This window comes from Mytilus edulis, chromosome 5 (genome assembly GCF_963676685.1).
Source record: "Mytilus edulis chromosome 5, xbMytEdul2.2, whole genome shotgun sequence".
Lineage (NCBI taxonomy): Eukaryota > Metazoa > Mollusca > Bivalvia > Mytilida > Mytilidae > Mytilus > Mytilus edulis.
The window spans coordinates 22,557,092-22,578,521 of NC_092348.1; the positions used below are offsets into that span (position 1 = coordinate 22,557,092).

Below are 21,430 nucleotides of genomic sequence, written 5' to 3' on the forward strand. Positions count from 1 at the left end.
ACTCTCCCCTTACAACGGACATTGTATGTGCATAATCTCAGACATTGGAATCTTTATAAATATAAATTGGAAATAACTTTTGAAAGTGGTAGGATTGCATAGCGTAAACATTACTGTACAAGCATTATTTGATACTTTAGAAATGGCTGAGAACAATGCCTGAGATAAATATTTTCACTAATTCTTTACACTATTCATCTGAACTTGGCCAAGTTTGCATTTGGGTTTTTGATTAACTGCCTATAGCACCCTTGGTGCTTTGATCTTTTACTGTATGCAATAGGTCTACTATATTTGGTGTATGGAATGATTGTAAGGTGTACATGTCTAGCTGGCAGGTGTCATCTGACCTTGACCTCATTTTCATGGTTCAGTTGTCAAAGTTAAGTTTTTGAGTTTTGGTCTTTTTTACTATACATTGTATGCAGTAGGTCAACTATATTTGGTGTATGGATATATTTTATGATCTATATGTTTGTCACCCAGATTTTATTTGACCTTGACCTTATTTTAACGGTTTATTTCTAAAATTGTGTTAAGTTTTTGTGTTTTTGTCTGTTTTTTTTTAAAAACTATAAGCAATAGGTCAACTATATTTGTTGTATGGAAGAATTGTTACTGTAAGCTGTACATGTCTGCCTGGCATGGTTCATCTTACCTTGACCTCATTTTCATGGTTCATTGGTCAGTGTTTAGTTTTCTTGGTTAATGTTAAGTTTTTGTGACAGTTGTAATAAAGCTTTATATTAAGGACTATCAACATAATATCAATGATTAGTGAAGAAGGCAAGTTTATTAGACCACAATCATTCTATGTCAGAAACCGTTGCTGTGTCAACTATTTAATCACAATCCAAATTCAGAGCTGTATCAAGCTTGAATGTTGTGTCCATACTTGCCCCAAATGTTCAGTGTTGGACCTCTTGGTCGTATAAAGCTCTGCCCTGCAGAGCATCTGGTGAAAGGTTTAACAGATGCGTCCAACAGAAACATATCATGCTCCCAAAACCTTGGTGGTTTTGTTTATCATGTTTATGTAGTCATTTGACAAAAGCATGAACATTAAATTCCCACTAAAAAGTATCCTATCATATCGACCAAAATACATATTTTTTCAAAAAAATATTACCAAGTAATTTAATGAGGGATATTTATAAAATAAACACTTTTAAATATAGAAATGTCTGAAGTTTATTGTTTATATGGCCATTGTTTTCGTGAGATTCATTTTCATATTCTGATGGGTTATTTGTTTTGTGTCATTCGTTTTTTGATTGAGTTAAGTCATTCCAATTGATATTTTATAGTGTGCCTTTCTATGTTGTGATGTTTTACTACTGTTTCAGAAAAGAAAGAAAGTTGGTACCTTTAAAACGTTTAATCCCGCTGCAATTGTTTGCACCTGTCCTAAGTCAGGAATCTGAAGTTCAGTGGTTGTCGTTTCTTTTTGTGGTTCATAAGGTTTCTCGTTTTTTATATATATTAGACCGTTAGTTTTCCCGTTTGAATGGTTTTATACTAGTAATTTTTTGGGCCCATTATAGCTTGCTGTTCAGTGTGAGCCAAGGCTCCGAGTTGAAGATCGTACCTTGACCTAGAATGGTTTACTGTTATAAATTGTGACTTGGATGAAGAGTTGTCTCATTGGCACTCATACCACATCTTCCTATATCTATAAACACAATTGCAAATGCTTAAGATTTTAATTTGGTTATATTATACATAGCAAACTTTTCCAGAAATATTTTTGTTTGTCAAATATTTGAATGGAGTAGAACTACCCTTACATGTAGACATGGTAGAAGCATATACACCAAAAACAACTTCAAAGTCTTGTATACAAAACATAGATGTTTTAAAGCTAATTTACCAGAGGGATATAAAACGGTTTCAGTCTTAACCTTTTTTGTTTTGTTTCTTACAGATAAAACCTTATTAATAAGATGAATGTTGTAGAGGATTTAGTTACCTTCAATGGTACTCTTCACAGCCCCACCCACGGTAGCACAGATGCTGGTTATAAAATGCATGAATGGGATGCTTACGCCAGAGAATTAATTCGTTGCAGTGACTTAACGAGACACTCGATAACACATACTTATAATACTGGTGAAAGTTATGGTAGTAACTTAACAATACATTCGAAAACACATACTCATGATCATAATACTAGTGAAAGTTATGGTAGAGACAAAACGAGACACTCGAGAACACATACTCATGATACTGGTGAAAGTTATGGTAGTGACTTAACGACACACTTGAGAACACATACTCATGATACTGGTGAAAGTTATGGTAGTGACTTATCGAGACACTTGAGAACACATACTCATGATACTGGTGAAAGTTATGGTAGTGACTTAACGACACACTTGAGAACACATACTCATGATACTGGTGAAAGTTATGGTAGTGACTTAAAGAGACACTCGAGAACACATACTCATGATACTGGTGAAAAACCACACAAATGTGACGTGTGTGGAAAAGAATTTTCTAAAAGGTGTAACCTAAGGACGCATATGAGTGTACATACTGGAGAAAAACCTTACACTTGTGAATTATGTGGTAAATAGTTTAGTCATTCTAGTAATTTTCAGAAGCACAGGAAGACACATATAGCCGATAAACCTCATTACTGTGATGTATGTGGTAAAGGGTTTAGTAGGCCTATTAATTTACAGTTCCACATTAGAACACATACAGCTAAACCTCTTGACTGTGATGTATGTGGTAAAGAATTCAACCATTTAAGTAATTTACAGAGACACATGAGAACACATACAGGCGAAAAACCTCATGCCTGTAATGAATGTGGTAAACGGTTTAGTGTGGTGCATCTTTTACAGATACACACCAGAACACATACAGGTGAAAAACCTTACGACTGTGGTGAATGTGGTAAGGGGTTTACCCAGATTGCTAGTTTAAAGAGACACATGAAAATACATTCAGGTGATAAATCACATGACTGTGATGTATGTGGTAAAAGGTTTGTTCATCTCCGTAATTTACAGGTACACACGAGAATACATACAGGTGATCAATCTCATAACTGTGATATATGTGGTAAAGTTGTTAGACAAGGTAGTGAATTTAAAAAACACATGAGATCACATACAGGTTATAAAACTTATGACTGTGATGTATGTGGTAAAGTGTATAGTCATCCTGGTAGTTTACAAAGACACATGAGAATACACATATATGATAAACCACATATTTGTGATGTATGTGGTAAAGAGTTTATTTATGCTGGTAGTTTACAAAGGCATATGAGAATACATACAGATGATAAACCACATGACTGTGATGTATGTGGTAATGAGTTTAGTCAGCATTGTGACTGTAAGGGACACAATAGAATACATACAGATGATAAACCACATGACTGTGATGTATGTGGTAATGACTTTAGTCAGCATTGTGACTGTAAGGGACACAATAGAATACATACAGATGATAAACCACATGACTGTGATGTATGTGGTAATGAGTTTAGTCAGCATTGTGACTGTAAGGAACACAATAGAATACATACAGATGATAAAGATCACAACGAGATGTTGGTGGTTGAGGTTCAGAGTGAGTGATATTTACATAGACACATATGAACACATACTAGTCACATCAATGGAAAAGTAACAAATCTAATTTTTTGGCAAAATAATATATTGGAAGAAAAACTTTTTTAAGACATGTAGAGAACCTGTGACAAACATAACAAATATGGTTTGTGTGTTTAAAGTTGTTTTCAGAAGAAATGTCTGAAATTACTGGAAATATTTATTAAACCTTATAATGAGATGTCTTTAGTAGAGTTTTTTTTTTATCTTGCCTGCAGCGACAGCAGCATCGGCGGGTAAACTTCTTTTATGAAGCTTTATTATATTTTAGAAAGAAGAAGATCTGGATGCTTCATATCTCGTATGCAGATTCCTTATGCTAAGAAGTTTCCGTCTGTTATAGTCTGATGTCCTTGACCTCATTTTAATGGTTCAGTAACTGCTTGAAAAAAAATAGTGTTTTTTTGTAATGTGAATTTCACACTTATTTTGAGTAATAAGATACATGTAACTATATTTGGTATATCAAAGCTTAGTTTAATAATTTTCCAATATAAAATGGATCATTACTTTGATAAATAAAACTTTGCAAATCATAAAACGAAGAGAGCGAAAAAAAGTGGTTGTGAATGTCAATCAAACATAAATACAATATTCAATATATCAGCCAAGAAAAGCGACTGCATATGCCGTCAAAGCATGGTTTTGACATACTTCTTCAATTTTATACACATTTTCCCTGCACTACATCTCACAAACCAGTATGAAGATTAAAAAAAGCCAACAGTGGTATACCGATGATCAAAAACAAATAAAAATAATGTCCATGGTATACCTAGTCTGCCCCGGCCCGATCCCCATTTCAAAAAATGGAGTTCAATACATGCACAAATTCGTGTTCTTTATCAATCAATTATGGACCAAATATGGACCGTAAGTAGGCCACACTGAATGAACAATAGCACGTACAAGACTATAGTACATACAGAGCACACACACTAGTCATCAGTGTGATCTTATCAATACAGATCACGACAATTGATTGAAATACGCACGAGTATTCACAAACCCAGTGCGAGCAGTTGTAGACGTTCATTTCTTCTGAAATCCGCTTCAAACAATTCTTTCGAAATTTTCAGAAACTTTTTTTTGCAGGACTGCCTGAATAATATCAGTCGCTGATCAACTCTTGTAATGTTCGTGTGATTACCGAAACAGTATCACTTTAAGAAGTAAAATGGCCGTTTATCTCCACTTACGACGGCAAATTATTATCAATTAAACACTTCATGACCAATTGTTTCTGGGGTCGAACCATACTATAAAATAATCAGTGATATCACGGAAGGATATTGTAAAGTGGTCGAAAATACCCGAATATTTAACAACGTTAAAATAGTCATTACTAATGCAAATATCAAAAATTATGTATTGTTTCTTCGACGAAAACAAAAGCCAATATGTAAAGATGTTTACTTGTAACGTCAAGATGACCATTGTTTTTTATCTGACGTCATAATCAAATTTACCGTTAAGTGGTCGAAAATTGCCGACACTACACTATATGGATTTTTGAGAATCGAATTTTAAAACGAAACATAAGTCGTAGTCACAGAACCATTCTATTTATCTAAATCATAGCATTTTCACGTGCAATAAGTAACATCATTGGTCATGTTGGTATCATAATAATATATGGGACTGAGGATTTTCCAAGAACAAGAGTTCAAGAATGGTGTCTAATGAGGTAGTGTTGCTTAACCAAAGTTTTCACTGTAGTGTTGTATGGATTTGTTTCTTTCCTTTAGGTAATTTTGTTTTTCGTTACTGCCTATTTTTCTTGAACTTATGGAATTCGACTGTTTCTGGGTTTTTTCCTTGTTTACCAGTTATGGATTTACTGTCATGTTTATATCTTCAAAACATTATTATTGTTCATTCCATATTAAAATCTTGAAATCACTGAACATTGTTATCGTTATATTGTAATTATCACAAGATCAACAAAGCCAAATCCGACGAAAGTTCATTTACTAGGGTTTTGCACTAATCTTGAAATAGGACCTATCATGAACATGATGAACTATTAAAATAAATAATCGACTTGTAAGAGGCGACTGTATACCCTTTATAGCAGAAAAAACGTGTATGGTACGTTTTATCATCGACATATGCAAGGGCTTGTTTCAATTCTGTTTAATGTCAGCCAGGAAATGTGTGTATGACAATAAAAAACCGATAACCACAGGTTTGAAGTGATTCATTATTAAAAATGCGTATGATGCGTATCAATATATTAACAAGCAAATTTGAAAGTCTTACACAAAAGATAACATAACAGAAACATTGAAGATTACAGGGAAATATGTTACCTTAAACAAGAGCACTTGTTTACACATACAGACACTAAATTTCGACATTTTTTTTTTCGCAAGTACTGTGAAAAATCAAATTTAAAATTATAATTATCTTTGAAGTTTGATTGGATAAGCATAGTTAGTGTTCGCGTACACATATTTTTTTTGGTCCTACCCTCTGTCAATGAAAGCAACATTGATCATAACTGTGCGTAAATTACAAATTGGGTAACTAAAACACCGAAATTATACCGCTAAAAAGAAAAATCTTGAAATTGAAAGAAAGCTTTATTTCCCTCAAATAAACGTTTCATCCTTATCAATTTTCATATTTCATGTAGATCAGTTGTACCATGGTGTTTTTTCTCGAAAAAAAACCTGTAAACATTGTGTTGAATTTCAGCTGATTTATATATCGTCATGAAGGCCTATTAGCAGTGACTGGAGACGACAATGACAAGACTAACGATACAAACTATACGGGTCGCAATTGAACAATTCCATGACATATTTCATATTTTGTTTATTATATAATGATAACATCTGAAAGCAAGATTTGTACAAACCAAATTGCAATCCTAACTATTTACAGATACAATAAAGGCGTGTAGTTTAATTCACATAATTCAATTTTTTATCTGTTGTCGTATGGTGAGATGTTTTCACATAAAATTCACTCAGACTGCTAGCTATGTCAGCCACGGCAATTCAATGGATCCCTTTGGACCTGAGAAGATAAATTAAGAAGAATCTATTTCAATGTCTTATCAATATATTTTAATATCATCTAACATTTTCAGATGAAAAAAGTATCTCGTGTTCTGAACCATTCTTTGGTTTAAGATGAAACGTTGTACGCGTATATTACGACGAAACATTATACTTGACCAATTAAAAACGAAATTTGAAAGTATTATCGACACCAAATTCATGTATGGACATAGGATACACACATATATATACATATATATATATATATATAAATATTTTACATGCAACGATCTTCCATTTCTGGACACTGCATTACATATCATTTTTAAAGTAATAGTATGATCACTTTGTTTTTGTCATGTACACAAATAAATAGTAAGAAAATTAGTCCAGCACAAGCAATCACTTAAAAAGTACCAGTACCAGCTGATATGTATTGTTAATACTAAACATGTTAATAAAGTATGGACATTAATAACGAACTCTCAGGTTATTTCAGGAGTCTCAGAAAGAAATCTATCAAACGTGACAAAATCAAATATAAGTCTTTATCAACCAACAGAAACTAACTGTTATATTTTTTCCTTTGAACGGGCATTTTCCAAAGAACACGATGGGTTGAAAAAGTCTAAACAAAACAATCTAATCCCAAGGTCAATTAAAACAAGGGGGAAGTATAAACCTTATACTGCATTTTTCATATATTTGAGAAACTTTACATATAATGTATTTCATTTTGAAAAACAAATGAAAAGAAACATCGACTTATATTTTACGCACATTTTAGCAAATATAAAATGATAAGTTCAAATTTACCAGTCCTGTTATCGTTCCAATTTAACCCAAACGAACGAAGTGAGTAAATGCAGTCGATATACGACAAATCTGCCTCTTTTTGCACATAAAAAGTTAATAAGTTCGATTTAAGGCATGCTTTACTTGGCGTTAATTAAAAATACACGAGTTAACATCATTATGTACACATGCGTTAATTTAAATATCTTCTTACGATTAAAGCAACTATTCGGACTTTCATCCTCTCTGTTTTCGCATTCTGGTCGTTTGTTGCAGAACCAACTATCATATATGCAATTTGGATCATTTTCGGAACATCTAGACATTCCAGTAGGGCAAGCTCTGTCTGTAAAAATAGGGTAAAGATTTTAATATACAATACACATATGTCATGAAACTGCAGTAATTCCGAATACATTTATGGCCCCTATTCCCATGTTATAACAGGAGACCTAAACATCGTCCATGACCGAGAGCTGAAATCATTCCTCAGTTAAGGACCTAAATATCGTCCCCAATAAATTATCGATTGGAATGAGTTACTGCACGAAATGGATAAAAAAAAAAAAGCTGACGTAAAGTCCTAATATTCTTTTTGTTTAATTCAGTAATGAACGTAGTCGTATTCAACATAAAGAACATATTACTCCTAACAACAACCATAAAAGCCCAATTCCTGGTATCAAATATAAGCTACAAGACCTCGTCAAGGAATTAATTGTTGCCCCGGGTATTAGGCTGCCAATAATATCATTATTGTTTTGACGTTAATTATACATTGAGGTTCAGCAAAAGAAAATCACAAATTAACCAACATTCCATCTGACTCCATTTTCGAAAAATGACATCTGTAACAAAAATAAACATTTAGCTACCTCTTTTCAAGCAGAACGGAATAATATGAAAGTTTCAACTACGTACAGGCTTCAAAAAAAGAGCAAAAAAGATACCAGAGGGAGATTCAAACTCATATGTTGAAAAGAAAATGACAATGCCATGACTAAAAACGCTGCACAAAACACCTTACAAATATAGATTTATTTCGTCTTCAAGACATTGTTCCACTGCTAAACTGTCTATTTTACTTACACTTGGTACAATCAAAAACCTGGAAATAGATTCTTCAAATACAACGTTTGAAAATAATGGATTTTCTTACTTTTGGAGTGTGAAACATCCGTTGGAAATACTTGATAAATTGCATGCTCATACATGTCATATCGGTGATTGATGTCTACCCTTTATACCACTTTGCCTCATTATCTCATTAAGAAAAAAATCACACACCTAATTAAACGGGTATTTTAAAATTCAGAATGCTAATATATATATATATATATATATATATATATATAACTCTTTTAGTATTTTTAGTAACAACAATCGAAAGAACTAAGTAAATTTGACCTGCTTTGATACGTTAACTGCACTTGAATTTTTAATAGATACCATTTTTGTTCGTTATGGATATTCCGTATATTGTATATCGTGAAGTTATAAAAATTTCAATGGGGACTTACTGTGCATCACTTATTCATGTTATTGCGGAACCATCGAAACAAAATTTAATAATACTTTTAGATATTTGGATGATATTTTGGCTCGCAATAATGTTAACTTCAGTATGTATACTTGAGATATTTATCCTGCTGAACTGATATTAAATAAATCTAATACTAGTCACGAACACTGCCCTTTTCTGGATCTCTATCTCTATTTCTTTAGCAGGACGGTTAATACCAACATTTACGATAAAAGAGATGATTTTTACTTAATGTACAAGGACATCATTCGTATGTATAAATTAACGTGCAGACATCCTATGGCCGAGTGGTCTAAGTAATTACTACTGTAATCACTAGCCAGTCAACACTGAATTTGTGAGTTCGAACCCCGCTCGTGTGGGTGCACTCGACTCCAATCTTTTTCTATCGAAGGTCGGTGGTTTTCTCCGGGCATTCTGGCTACCTCCACAAAAAACAAAAAAAAAACAAAAAAAAACTGGCCGCCACGAAATAGCCCCAAAGCAGTGCTTAAAAGTGGCGTTAAAACACCAACAGTCAATCCTATGAGTTAAGGTATTCACATCCAATCTTTTATGATACTATTCTATACAAAGCACACAAATATCATCAATTATCTCAAAAGCTAATCAAGTCTTTAAACAGACATATTCAGAAGGGATACAGTTACGACACTGTTATCGGGTCATTTTTTTTTGAAATAATAATGATTCACTCTTTGCATGCGAAATAAACACAGTTATACTAAAACCAGTAGTTAGTTTGACACGGGTTATGATGCTTACCGCCTAGCGGGAGAGATTGTGCTTGATAATAAAATGATGGAAACATAAATCTTTCAATCCGTTTAACTGAAGCTGGCATTTCAGTATATGCTAGTAGTCATTTGTCAATTTATGCATCATTGTCATTTTACTTAGTTTCTTCTGTTACCTATAATAACATGGGACTCGGACCTCTTTTAAACTGAGGTTTACTGTGCGATTTGCTGTTTTGTTTTATTCTACATTGGCTAGAGGTATAGGGGACGGGTTCAAATCTACCGAAACATGTTTGGTCCTGTCACATTTTTCGAGACTGTCCAAATCAGGGATCTCAGGCCTTTGTTAGTCTTGTTTGGTTTTTTTTTAAATTTTGGTTCATTTTTGTTTGTTTAGGAGTTTAGAATGACGTCCATTGTCGCTGAACTAGTACATATTTTTGTTGAGGGACCAGCTGAAGTCCGCAATCGGGTGCGGGATTTTCTCACTGTTTTAAAGACACATTATGACCTTTAGCTGCTTTTTCTGCTCTTTGATCTAGTTGTTGTCTCTTTGACACATTCCCCGTTCCCATTCTCAATTTCATTGTTTGATGCTGTTTTAATACTAGGACAAATAGAACATCATACAAGTCTTTATCTCCTAGTTGTGTCCAAAATTGTATACTCATTACACGACACCCCCAACCATCAGTTGTACTCAACTCGGTATTTTTTGTTTTTCTATATACATGTCTATATTGTCTTTAACCGCTAATGCAAAACATTAGTATATGAAAACATTAACATTATAAAAACAGAAAATTTACCATTAACGATCTTAACATACACATGAAACTTACACTGGTAAAAGAAAACGTGAAGTAGAAAGTAAAATAATAAAAATACCAAACTCTAATGAAAAATCGAAACGGAAAATCCTTTATCAAAAGGCAAAATCAAAAGTGAAAACAAATCAACCAAATGGAAAGAGGTTGTAATTTTCCTGACCGTTGAATATAATTATGTTATATTGACAACGATGCGTTAGCAAAATAAACAGAAATCATAGGTAAAAGTGTCAAAATTTGAGGCACAGCAGTCAATTAGGCGATTTTGGTGTCACGATATCACAGTAGCATGGGTTCGAATCCCGGCGAGGGAAGAACCAAAAATTTGCGAAATCAAATTTACAGATCTAACATTGTTGGGTTGATGTTTAGACGAGTTGTATATATATATACTTGGTAGACAGAGAGTCTTAGCATAAATGAAAGACAACTATACAAAAATGTCCACATCACAATAACAAAAAGGCTTGATGTTTAAATACAAAGCCAAGACTACAGTATATTATATTGGAATTTATTAGAATATATACATAGATAAATAAAACAGTTCACTTTAACACGTTATCCAGATGATAAACAACTTCAGTACCTATAATCTATACTTCAAGACCATCATATATTATTGGTGAATTTAATACAAAATATGTATCAACTAGGTCTTGGAATCCATCGATTATTTTTGTTTGTTTAACAAGGACTAAACGTTCTTTAACATTACCTTGGTTCATCAACTTTTTATTAGACCATATGACGTTTTATAAAGGGTGACTAGCTGCTGCAAGCTCTTGAATACGGAATGGGTTGGGAAAGTATATCCCATATAAAGGTGAAGTTGGTATATTGATTCTACGTACATAAGATTTATAAACCAAGAGGACAGACAATAGCATGTGCGTATCTGATATATGTGTACAGTTTCTTTGGTCAATGTCTATTTCTGTAATTCTTTCGTCATAGACGTACTAATGTGTATTAAACCATATTGCTAACATCTTCTCAAAATATGAAACATGACATAGACAGCTTAAAATAACCATTAATATTTGTAAAAATTATTAGTACTAAGTACTAAAACTAGCATTTTTTTTTCAAATAATGAAAGATATTTCATTACCTTTTGTACAAATCTCAGGGCTTTCATCCGATTTATCCTTGCAGTCAGGATATTTACTACAAAACTGTATTTCATAAATACACTGAATATTATCTTCACATTTCACCATTCCAACTGGACAAATACGATCTTTAAAAAAGATGGAAAGAAATTAGAATAAACTTATGCATCTTAAACCCTTTGACTGATGTCCCATTACAATTTAACATGTGTGTTATGCCTGGTTTAGCTATATTTGAGTATGCACCAATGACAACAAAGAACACGTAAGTTAAGTAGGTTTCAGTACTGACGATATATTTTACCGAAACACCAACACACCATTTCAAGAACATTTTTGTTAATAGTGACTCGACACTAGAAACAATATTCGTATTCCTTTTGTCAATATAGCTGGTTTAAATGTTAAGTTTGAAATGTGGCAACCAACAAATTTGACAGAATAAAGGTTTGTATGTTGTTCTTGTACTTCAAATGTGACTTTTACATAACTGAATGTTCCTTGGATCTGAAAGGTTAAGTGGGTGTCGACTTGTCAATTAAAAGTTGCGAATATTTCCAAATAATAAAGAACATTACAAAATTAATTGTATATAATGATGCTGTAAATAATGACTTTGTAAATATGTGCTGTTTTAGGAATTCTTTTCCGAATATTAATGTAGGTCTAACATATATGATTCACGAACTATGTGCTTAATATTTTGTTTAACAATTTTATTATTTTCTAAAACTTATAATCATTTGAGCTTTACTTTAGATAATATCAAACTCATGTTGCTTATTTCAAATCTATTCTGCGTGTTCTGGTACCCGTGTAAATAATTTCAAATTGCATTACATTACATGACAGAATATAACCTGCCTCGATAATAGCTGGAAGGACATTTGCTACACTTTCTTTCTTTTAGAGAAAAAAGTAATCAGTTTACAGTAATTACCATTAATCTGATTTTCACACCAATATAAAAAACAATGATTTCGTTACATGTATTGTGTTAGTACATTTTGTTTGTGGTAGTGTACTTAAAGCAAAGTAATGATCTCATAGAAACATGTTTATAAATTAATTTCTATTATCTAAATGTCTAAATATGCTTGAATCGAAGACAACCTAAATATATGCTGGGCAACACAACACACACTATATTATGAAAATATATGTAATGGGAATTAGTCTGTGAATTATTTGATAAATGAAAAAAAAAGTTATCTAGGCTTTTTTGAACCTCGAAAATCATTTTCATTACTTAAACCTTTCGGCTTTTATTTATTTTATTGATATAATGTCAATCATTGATTCAGTCGATTCAAATAAACTTACTCTCTACACATAAGTCTGGATTCTCGTCTGAACTGTCTGCACAATCTGCAACACCATCACATGTATTGAAATTGAGCACACATTGGTATCCATTATCACAATTCCACATGAAGTCACCACAGTTGCGTGCTGCAATTGAACAACAACATGAATAATCCATGTACTCATTTTTAATTTGTCAATGTGCAGTTATCATAAGATAAGGATGATGACTTTCTGTTTTTTCTTCTTCTTCTTCCCGTTACGAGTCGAACTCTGTAGTAAAGTGTAATTGACTCGTAATTATTTCATCGTTAGATATTATTTCAGGCAAACAAAACAAGACATATCCAGAAGATGCGAAACGAGAAAAAGGGGTAGAAAATACCAAGGGGTATACAAACTCTTAAGTCGAAAACAAACGGATAAAGCAATGAAAAAAAAGTACCAAAAACAAACAAAAGTCTACAAAACAAATCATGGAATACTTAAGAATCAGAAATCCCACTCAAAACTCGGATATATCATAGGTGCCTCGGAATGATAAGCCGATGTGTAGAAAACATAATTGCATTTCAGACGCTTTGTTTACAACGGAATCATTCATGCAACTTAAATAATGAATGAAAAAAAAAAAAAAAAAAAACAGGCCGTAGATGACCAAACATTACGCTTGTCTTTTTCAAAAATACACCTAACATACTCTATTCTAACAGATTATCTTAAACCTCTTACATTTTTGATTTTATTGACTCTGAACAATACTGTTTCATCTCGAAATGTGAAACCAAATACTGTAAGACCTGAAAAATCTTAATAACAGATGCCCAATTCACTAGCAATTTAACTGAGAAATCTTATTTTACCAGAAGCTCCAATGATTTGAATTGTAAATCAACAAATCTCGTCTACGGATTAGAGTTTTACCTTTACGGATGAGAATATGTCGGGCAAACGAAAGGAAGGCTTAACAAACGTACGTGCGACCATTGATCAGAAATCAACAAAAATGCATAAAACGAAAATAACAAACATACCGATCTCCGATGAAAATATTAAGCGGAAAGTCCCTCAGCAAATGGCAAAATCAAAAGCTTAAACACATCAAACGAATGAATAACAACTGTCATATTCCTGACTTGGTACAGTGTTTACCTAACATTTCAATTAGCATAATCATTCAATCCTTGTTATGCAAGTTCGCATCATCGAATAAATATACCACATCACTGACAATCCTCATCTTGCAACTCCTCTCCGTAGACAAAAAGAAAAACACTTGCCAATTAGGGACAATCACTTCTAAGAGTCTACATAATAGGTAGATCCGGATTTTTTTCCTGTTGGTCGTTTTTGCTATATGAAGAGTCTATATATCTTTTAATTTTTTTAAGATAATAGTCAAAACCTTACAGTATTCATCAACCTAGTCATTAACAAACAATAGTTTTAATAATAAGTGGACTCACGATTTTCGCTTTGTTGATTTATTTGTAGATATATAAACATAAGAAGATGTGGTACGATTGCCAATGAGACAATAGTCTTGCTGATCATGTTTGCTATCTAAAGTGGCTATCTTTCTATAATAGTTTTCAAGATAAGAGGCCGACGACAAAACATAGGTGTAAATGGTGATTTTAGAGAAATTAAATAGTTGTTAGAAATTTATGATACAATGAATTTAAGTGCAGAAAAAAATCAATATAGCAAGATTGATTCTGTAATAAATATACATGTACAACTATTATTCGGGTCCGATTATAAAGAACATAAAATAATGAAGTACATACCGAATGTTTTTTTTTTTAAAGAAAATAGTTCCTACGCATATCTGTAACTTTGTTCAAAAATAAAATATTTAAGTACCTTTGATATCAAATTAAAGCTCAAGGGTTAGGGATCCCTGAAGAACCTTTGTTGAAAGCTCTTGAATAAAGAAATAAATATATAAAATGATGAAAGAAGGGCATATTTTCTATGTTGCTAAGATTAGAAGTACATGTTTCTCTACTATCCAACTCCCGAAAGTCACTGCGCTTTTCAGTACAAGTCAGGATAAGGTTCGTTTTACTATGAAATGACTGCCATTTTATTTGAACACCAGACACAATTATCAATAGCAATTGGGCTATGAATTAGTTATTTTATTACAGACAGGAAATACATACATTCGTACTCACTTCATATTGATTACTTATTTAACTGTTTTATTATCTATAGTAAGAATTGGAATATACGTGAATGTCTGGTAATTGGAATAGCTCTTTTCTGTTAACCGTGAATTGTGACGAAGTGTCTGCATTTTACCCTGCTACTTGTAACGATAGAAAATACTCATCTTAATACAAAAAGTTAATTAATGAATTACTTTTACAAAACTGTTCTTCATCTTCTGATTCGCCATCACACATCTGTGCTCCTGAACAAAGCATTGTCTGATGTACACACTGATGACCATTAGGACACTTTTCAAAATACACGGGACATTCGTAAGCTACAATATCAAACACAGAAATAAATACCTGTTTGACAAATCACTAATTTGGGACATAAAAACAGGTTAAGAAGAGTCATGCATTTCAGATTCACATTAAGTGACAGGTAACAGAGTCATTTTACACACTTTAGTGTGAATAAAACAAATACATGTATGCTCAATTAATGAAATTCGATTAATTTTATCAATTATGTGTATACTACCTTTGAATGTGAGGGCTTGTAGATGCAACAGCAAATTTCATCCATTGTATGATTTAATTTAACATTTCTTACTACGCGAATAACCGCTACAAACTCATCTTTGAAAATTTTCAAATATTAAACGACTCATCTGAATGCACAGTAAACAACAAAACGTTATATATATCACTCTTTTAAAAAAATAATTGCTAATATTGTTTTATTCTGGATTTGAAAATCGATGAGTCTTGAGCACCAAAATGTAATTGTATTTGTTAACTGTGCCTTCAAATGAGTCTAAAATATTTGAAGATTTTCAAACATTAGTTTGTAGCGATTATACACGTAGTAATAATATAAATTGCTCAATCACCTGCGAGGGGTTGCAGCTCATTTACGTTAGTTTGTTTAAAGAAATATGTTCTCTCTTTTTATTTCGTTTTGTATTATGTCCTTTTTACCAAACTTAATCAAAATGTTGTTCACACATCTTCATGACTGATATGGTTTATCATGTTTATATGCCAAAGGTGCAGCACAACAAACCAGACAAACTACAGTCAGTACATACTATAGTTGAACCCGGATATTAAAGATAGCATAAATGTTATTATACCTTAAACTGCTTAAATTGTTTTTCTCCAAATTAGAAAAAAAAATGAATAAGATAAAATAATCAATAACAAGGATATATTTTAAAAGCTTGAATTAAGCCACAATATTCATTTTTCTTTTCTTTCCGTGAAATATTTACATGAACACTGTCACATCATATACAATTAACATTGCGTTTCCTTTTTTGATTCTAGAATTTTAAAGATGCAAATTGTCCCAGTTTATTTTATCGAGACTTTTGTTGGCAAAGGATACGTTTTCGAAAGAACATTTTTCTCCTTTTCATCTTTTTCAATAAGAACTAGTCTGAAACGTTTTATACCATATAACGTTTGATTTCTAAATTGAACCATTTTAAAAAATTCTCAAATATTTATACCTGAACAATGATCTGTATCATTATCGGAACCATCTTTACACTCTAAACCCCACAAACCAGCAACATTTACAGTACACATGGAAGAAGCACGAATACACTGCAGTCCGTCTTTGCATTTTACAAATCCGACAGGACACTCATAATCTAGAAAGAAAAGCAGATTTAATGTTACAAATATATCACAGATTATGGCAATACTATAAGTTATATGGTTTGCTACTGACCCCTTATGGATCTATAGAGGGTTAGTAAATGCCATAGGGATGAGGCCGAAGATTCCAAACACACTTTCTTTATCTTAAGACGTAATATGGAATCACTACAAACCATTAAAGTCTGAAATGGCCTATATCTGTACTCGACTGTACTGATTTTTACTCGACCAGTCTGAATTGGTCTGACTTTTACTTGACATTACTCGACCCAAGTCTGAACCATACTTGACTGTACTGAATCGTACTTGACCCTTATCTTTGCCGTTGAAAATAGTCTGAACTATTACTCGACCAGTCTGAAACAGTCTTAACCCATTCTTGACATGTACTCGACCTATTTTTCCAGTCTAGACCATACTTAACCAAAGGTCTGAACAATACTCGACCAGTCTGAACCATACTAGACCAAAAACACTCTACTTTTTTAACTGTTTAAATAAAGTTCTTTTTAACTGACATATATAACAACAGCCAACAAAATTTATAAAAGATTTTAACCTTATAAAAGAAATATATTTCTGATTATATTTAGGATAAAAAAAAATATATTATATATAACTTGTATCAAAAAGGGATAAAATTAAATAAATAAATAAAATTATTTTTCTGATTAGTAGTGAAATATAAAGTATAACCTCTGCTTGGGGCAAACTCAATAAGATCACACCTGGTCAGAAGTATTAAATTCTAAATAACATTGATTTAAAATTGCAACATCCTTTTAAATTAAACAACAAGGCCTTTCGAATATACATGTATGTACTAGATAAGTAATACACGAATTTAAGAAAAAAGGGCTTTCTTTTTACCTGTAAAACACACATGTACATATTAAAGTGCTTTATGTATCCCATGTTAATTTGACAAAAAAATACTTAAATTAATTTAACTTTTTTTTTACTGTTACTTTGGAATACATTTCCTTTTTTAAAAAGGTTATCAAGGATTGCTAGGGAAATTCTATTATAATGATTATATTCAATTCTTGGTTTAATAAAACAAAACAATTAAGCTCTCATTTTTTTTTTAAATATATTAAATTGTTTTATATACTATTTTATATATATCTTAATAAAAAAACATTCACTGCATTATAAACTAAAGTCAACTGACAACATAAATCTATACTAGGCTTAAATTAATGGTGAAAATAGTCCAATTACCGTAAAATACTTCCGAAATATTCATAAAATTTGAATAATATTGAAAATATTAGTCACAATTCATTTTTTTAGATTATTTGATCAGCTTGTTTTATTTATCATTTAAAAGTTGATATATATTATTATGTAAGTGTTGATTAATATTGAGTTGAAATTATATTATGATGGATTATTGTGAAATTTTAATTTCAATACTGTATTGAATACATTTTCAATTTCAAGTTGTTGTTTAAATTTCATTTCAAAAATCCTAAATTGATAAAATTCAGTTAATAGATACAAAGAATAGATCTAGTTTGGTTAAGACTTGGTCGAGTATGGTTCAGACTAGGTCGAGTATGGTTCAGACTAGGTCGAGTACGGTTCAGACTAGGTCGAGTACGGTTCAGACTAGGTCGAGTACAGTTCAGACTCGTATAAAACGGTTAAGTACTGGTCAAGTACACATTCAGACTGTTAAGTATGGTTCAGACTACAGTCGAGTATTATCAAGTAAATCTCAGACGAATTCAGACTGGTCGAGTAAAAATCAGTACAGTCGAGTACAGATATAGGCCATTTCAGACTTTTAATGGTTTGTAGTGAATTAGGCAACTAAATGAAATTTTTCGTCAAGTTTTGTCAAGTGATGATTAGTAACGTAAAAGCAAGGGTAAGAATTAGGAAGCCTGTTGTCATCTTAATAGTAAATTATCGTTTACCGTATATATTTTGTTTGTTTTGATCGTTGGTAGGTCGTACTCCATAAGCACAGAGAACATTGAATGTGTAGTCAAAATTAAGCCACACATTTATAACGTTCCGTGCATTCAAAAATGAGCCTTAGTGTTTATATACGAAACTTTCAAATAAGAAACAAATTGAATGAGCACAAATATATCTTGCGTTCAGAGCTATTTACCTACATCAGGAACGTTTAATAGAAACCAGGAAGTATCAATTCAAAAGCATGAGAACTATATGACTAATGGAGACCTAAAGTAAAAACCTGTTTATGTAAAGTCATATTTATCTAAGGGAGTAAGACCTTTAGTTTCTAGGTAGTTTTTTTTTATCACCAGGAAATGGTAGGAAAATGTATGGTACTTATTTCTATACCTAAACACTTGACTTCTGATCAGGAATCTGTTGTTCAACTTGTTGTTAATACGAACGAGTCGTAAACATTTCCTAAACATTCGATTAAATATAATCATATGATTAGAGTGCTGTTCAACCTGTCGTTAAATTAAATGCGATGTTAAAAATGCTAAACCTATCGTTAGATTTATTCCATGAGGGTGTATGCATTTTTAATTATATGAGTAAAACATCCAATATGGCTGCTGTAGTAATAAAAAAAAATGGTTTCGGCTCGAAAAATGCGACATTTTAGAGGTATTTATCCCCTATGAGATTTTAATAAAGATCAGCTCTGAAAGCGTCTTAGATTTAAAAGAAACACCAATAATTTTTTTAGGATTGAAGTTGAAACAACATTTGGAATGGGATTAGACGAGACAAGGCGAAGGATCGGAGGGATACATACAATGGTAATCTGATAACAAATAGAAATTGCACAATTTGGCAGGTTGTATGTTATCACTTTCTGAGCAGTTCTGATTGTAAACACGGATTCGTTATTGTGCGGTATCCTTCAACAAATTATGAAGAACCAGAAATCTTACCACAGCATAAATGAACAGGCCATAAGTTATTTCCAAAGCAAGTCTTTACTAATTTTCCTGTTTTTCGAAGTTCAAATATTATCACATTTTATAATGCCCTTTACCTTACTGCTAACACAGGTACATTTAAATGGGATAGTTCTGCCCACAGATACTTCGCACCGTACGATAATAATTTTTTTGCGTAGTTTTATTCTATCATATATTTATTTTCTTTAGTAAAAACTGTGAGTCAAAGAAGGATACAGTGAGACAACTATATCATGTCTATACCACATATACCAGCAGGCTACAACTATTTATAATAAAAAAAATACTTTAGTAAGTGTTTTCTGTCAGTGATTAAGTATAATGTAAAGTGAAAAAAACGTCTCATATTTCTCAGCTGACACGATATACAAAGACAAGCACCTGTTACTCAGAATTTGGGAAACCTAAGTCAGATAGACAGGGATTTTTTTCAACAAAAGTGGTATACCCCGTATGGTCTTTTAAATCTAAGACGCTTTCAGAGCTGATCTTTGTTAAAATCTCATAGGGGATAAATACCTCTAAAACGTCGCATTTTTCGAGCCGAAACCATTTTTTTATTACTACAGAAGCCATATTGGATGTTTTACTCATATAAAGGAGACTTTTACTAGTATCTTCAGGAAGCACAAAACTTTCCAATCATTCATATCATCAATATATCTTTGATTTTTTAACACTGAACACTGCTTCTCCCATGTCTCCGTTAAAGCGCACAAGGTCTAAGTAAGACATGATATATATAAAATGCACCAAGAGCATGCAGCATCCCTATAGTATTTACATGTAGTTTTCAACATATAGATTTCACCATGTAATGTTCTAACATTATGCAAGTAATGATCGTTACAGTTGAGATAAAACTGAAAAAAATAACCATCGTTTTATTATTCCTATGAGGTCGTTATTTGATAGTGTGATTTTCAATAAAAAAAATAAAACTACGCGGAGACATCATCGTGTTTTTTTTGTTTTAGTTTGACTGGTTAAAACTTAATTAATTCACATAAACATGCATGTTTCTTGTGATTTGAAAATAAGAGAAATATTCATCCTTTTCTGCATACTTATACAACTTTCTTCACCACAAACTATTACATGAGACTAACATACACCGTCTCGGTGGTCTCGTGTTCGTCTAAAGAGCGGTAGGAGGTGGGTTCAAACCCCAGCCGGGTCAAACCAAAGACTTTGAAATTGGTATATGGTGCGATTCCGCTAATCACGCGACATTAATGGATAATAGGATAGGCTAGTCGGCTCATAGTCAAAATAACGGGTCTGAGGAGGTATGATATGTCTTTTTGAGCACTGTTAATTGTGTACAAACACGTCAAAAATCAGGCTCAGGCTGTCAGTCTGGTGCAAAGTAGGGTTAATATTCATATTGCATTAACATGTTCTAATCTTAAAAAGTATCTCATTTCCCGCGTTGAACATGAATCATTCCTCCATCATCATCATTATTAGACAAACAACCCATGCAAATACACGATGTATTCCTTTGCTATTTTTTATTGTTTTTTTGAAAGCTGAAGGCAGGGTATGTATCTTTAAGTCGTCAAAGTTCAATTTTCAAGTTTAAGTAGTCACCAATGTATGTTATTGTTACAGTTCCTTACTTTTTATCAACCGTAATAATTATCTAAAACTTGGCATGCCATATTTGAAAGAAATGCAGACGTGAAAGAAAGCATTCCTCAGCAAAGCGTCAACA

At 32.3% G+C, this 21,430-nt stretch overlaps 3 protein-coding genes across 3 annotated transcripts in view; 2 read left to right on the plus strand and 1 right to left on the minus strand.

Annotated features, from left to right (window-relative positions):
- Positions 1-1,930: 1,930 nt before the first annotated feature.
- Positions 1,931-3,810, plus strand: LOC139523198 (zinc finger protein 135-like). Its single transcript, XM_071317014.1, has one exon. The coding sequence runs from the start codon at positions 2,775-2,777 to the stop codon at positions 3,594-3,596; it is 822 nt and encodes a 273-aa protein (XP_071173115.1). The 5' UTR covers positions 1,931-2,774; the 3' UTR covers positions 3,597-3,810.
- LOC139524996 (zinc finger and SCAN domain-containing protein 2-like) lies at positions 1,944-2,579 on the plus strand. Its single transcript, XM_071320169.1, has one exon. The coding sequence runs from the start codon at positions 1,944-1,946 to the stop codon at positions 2,577-2,579; it is 636 nt and encodes a 211-aa protein (XP_071176270.1).
- A 2,321-nt stretch (positions 3,811-6,131) lies between the features above and the next one.
- LOC139525435 (low-density lipoprotein receptor-related protein 2-like) overlaps positions 6,132-21,430 on the minus strand; it is a 53,962-nt gene continuing 38,663 nt past the window's right edge. The window contains exons 19-24 of the mRNA XM_071320761.1: positions 16,639-16,782; positions 15,334-15,459; positions 12,984-13,112; positions 11,660-11,788; positions 7,647-7,778; positions 6,132-6,653 (exon numbers count right to left, since the gene is read on the minus strand). Coding sequence (XP_071176862.1) covers positions 6,616-6,653; positions 7,647-7,778; positions 11,660-11,788; positions 12,984-13,112; positions 15,334-15,459; positions 16,639-16,782 — 698 coding nt within the window. The 3' untranslated portion in view covers positions 6,132-6,615. The remainder of the gene's footprint in view (positions 6,654-7,646; positions 7,779-11,659; positions 11,789-12,983; positions 13,113-15,333; positions 15,460-16,638; positions 16,783-21,430) is intronic.

What these genes read in the sequence shown, in the direction of transcription:
- LOC139524996 (XM_071320169.1), top strand. Translation starts at nt 1,944, where the DNA reads ATGAATGTTGTAGAGGATTTAGTTACCTTCAATGGTACTCTTCACAGC.
- LOC139523198 (XM_071317014.1), top strand. Translation starts at nt 2,775, where the DNA reads ATGAGAACACATACAGGCGAAAAACCTCATGCCTGTAATGAATGTGGT.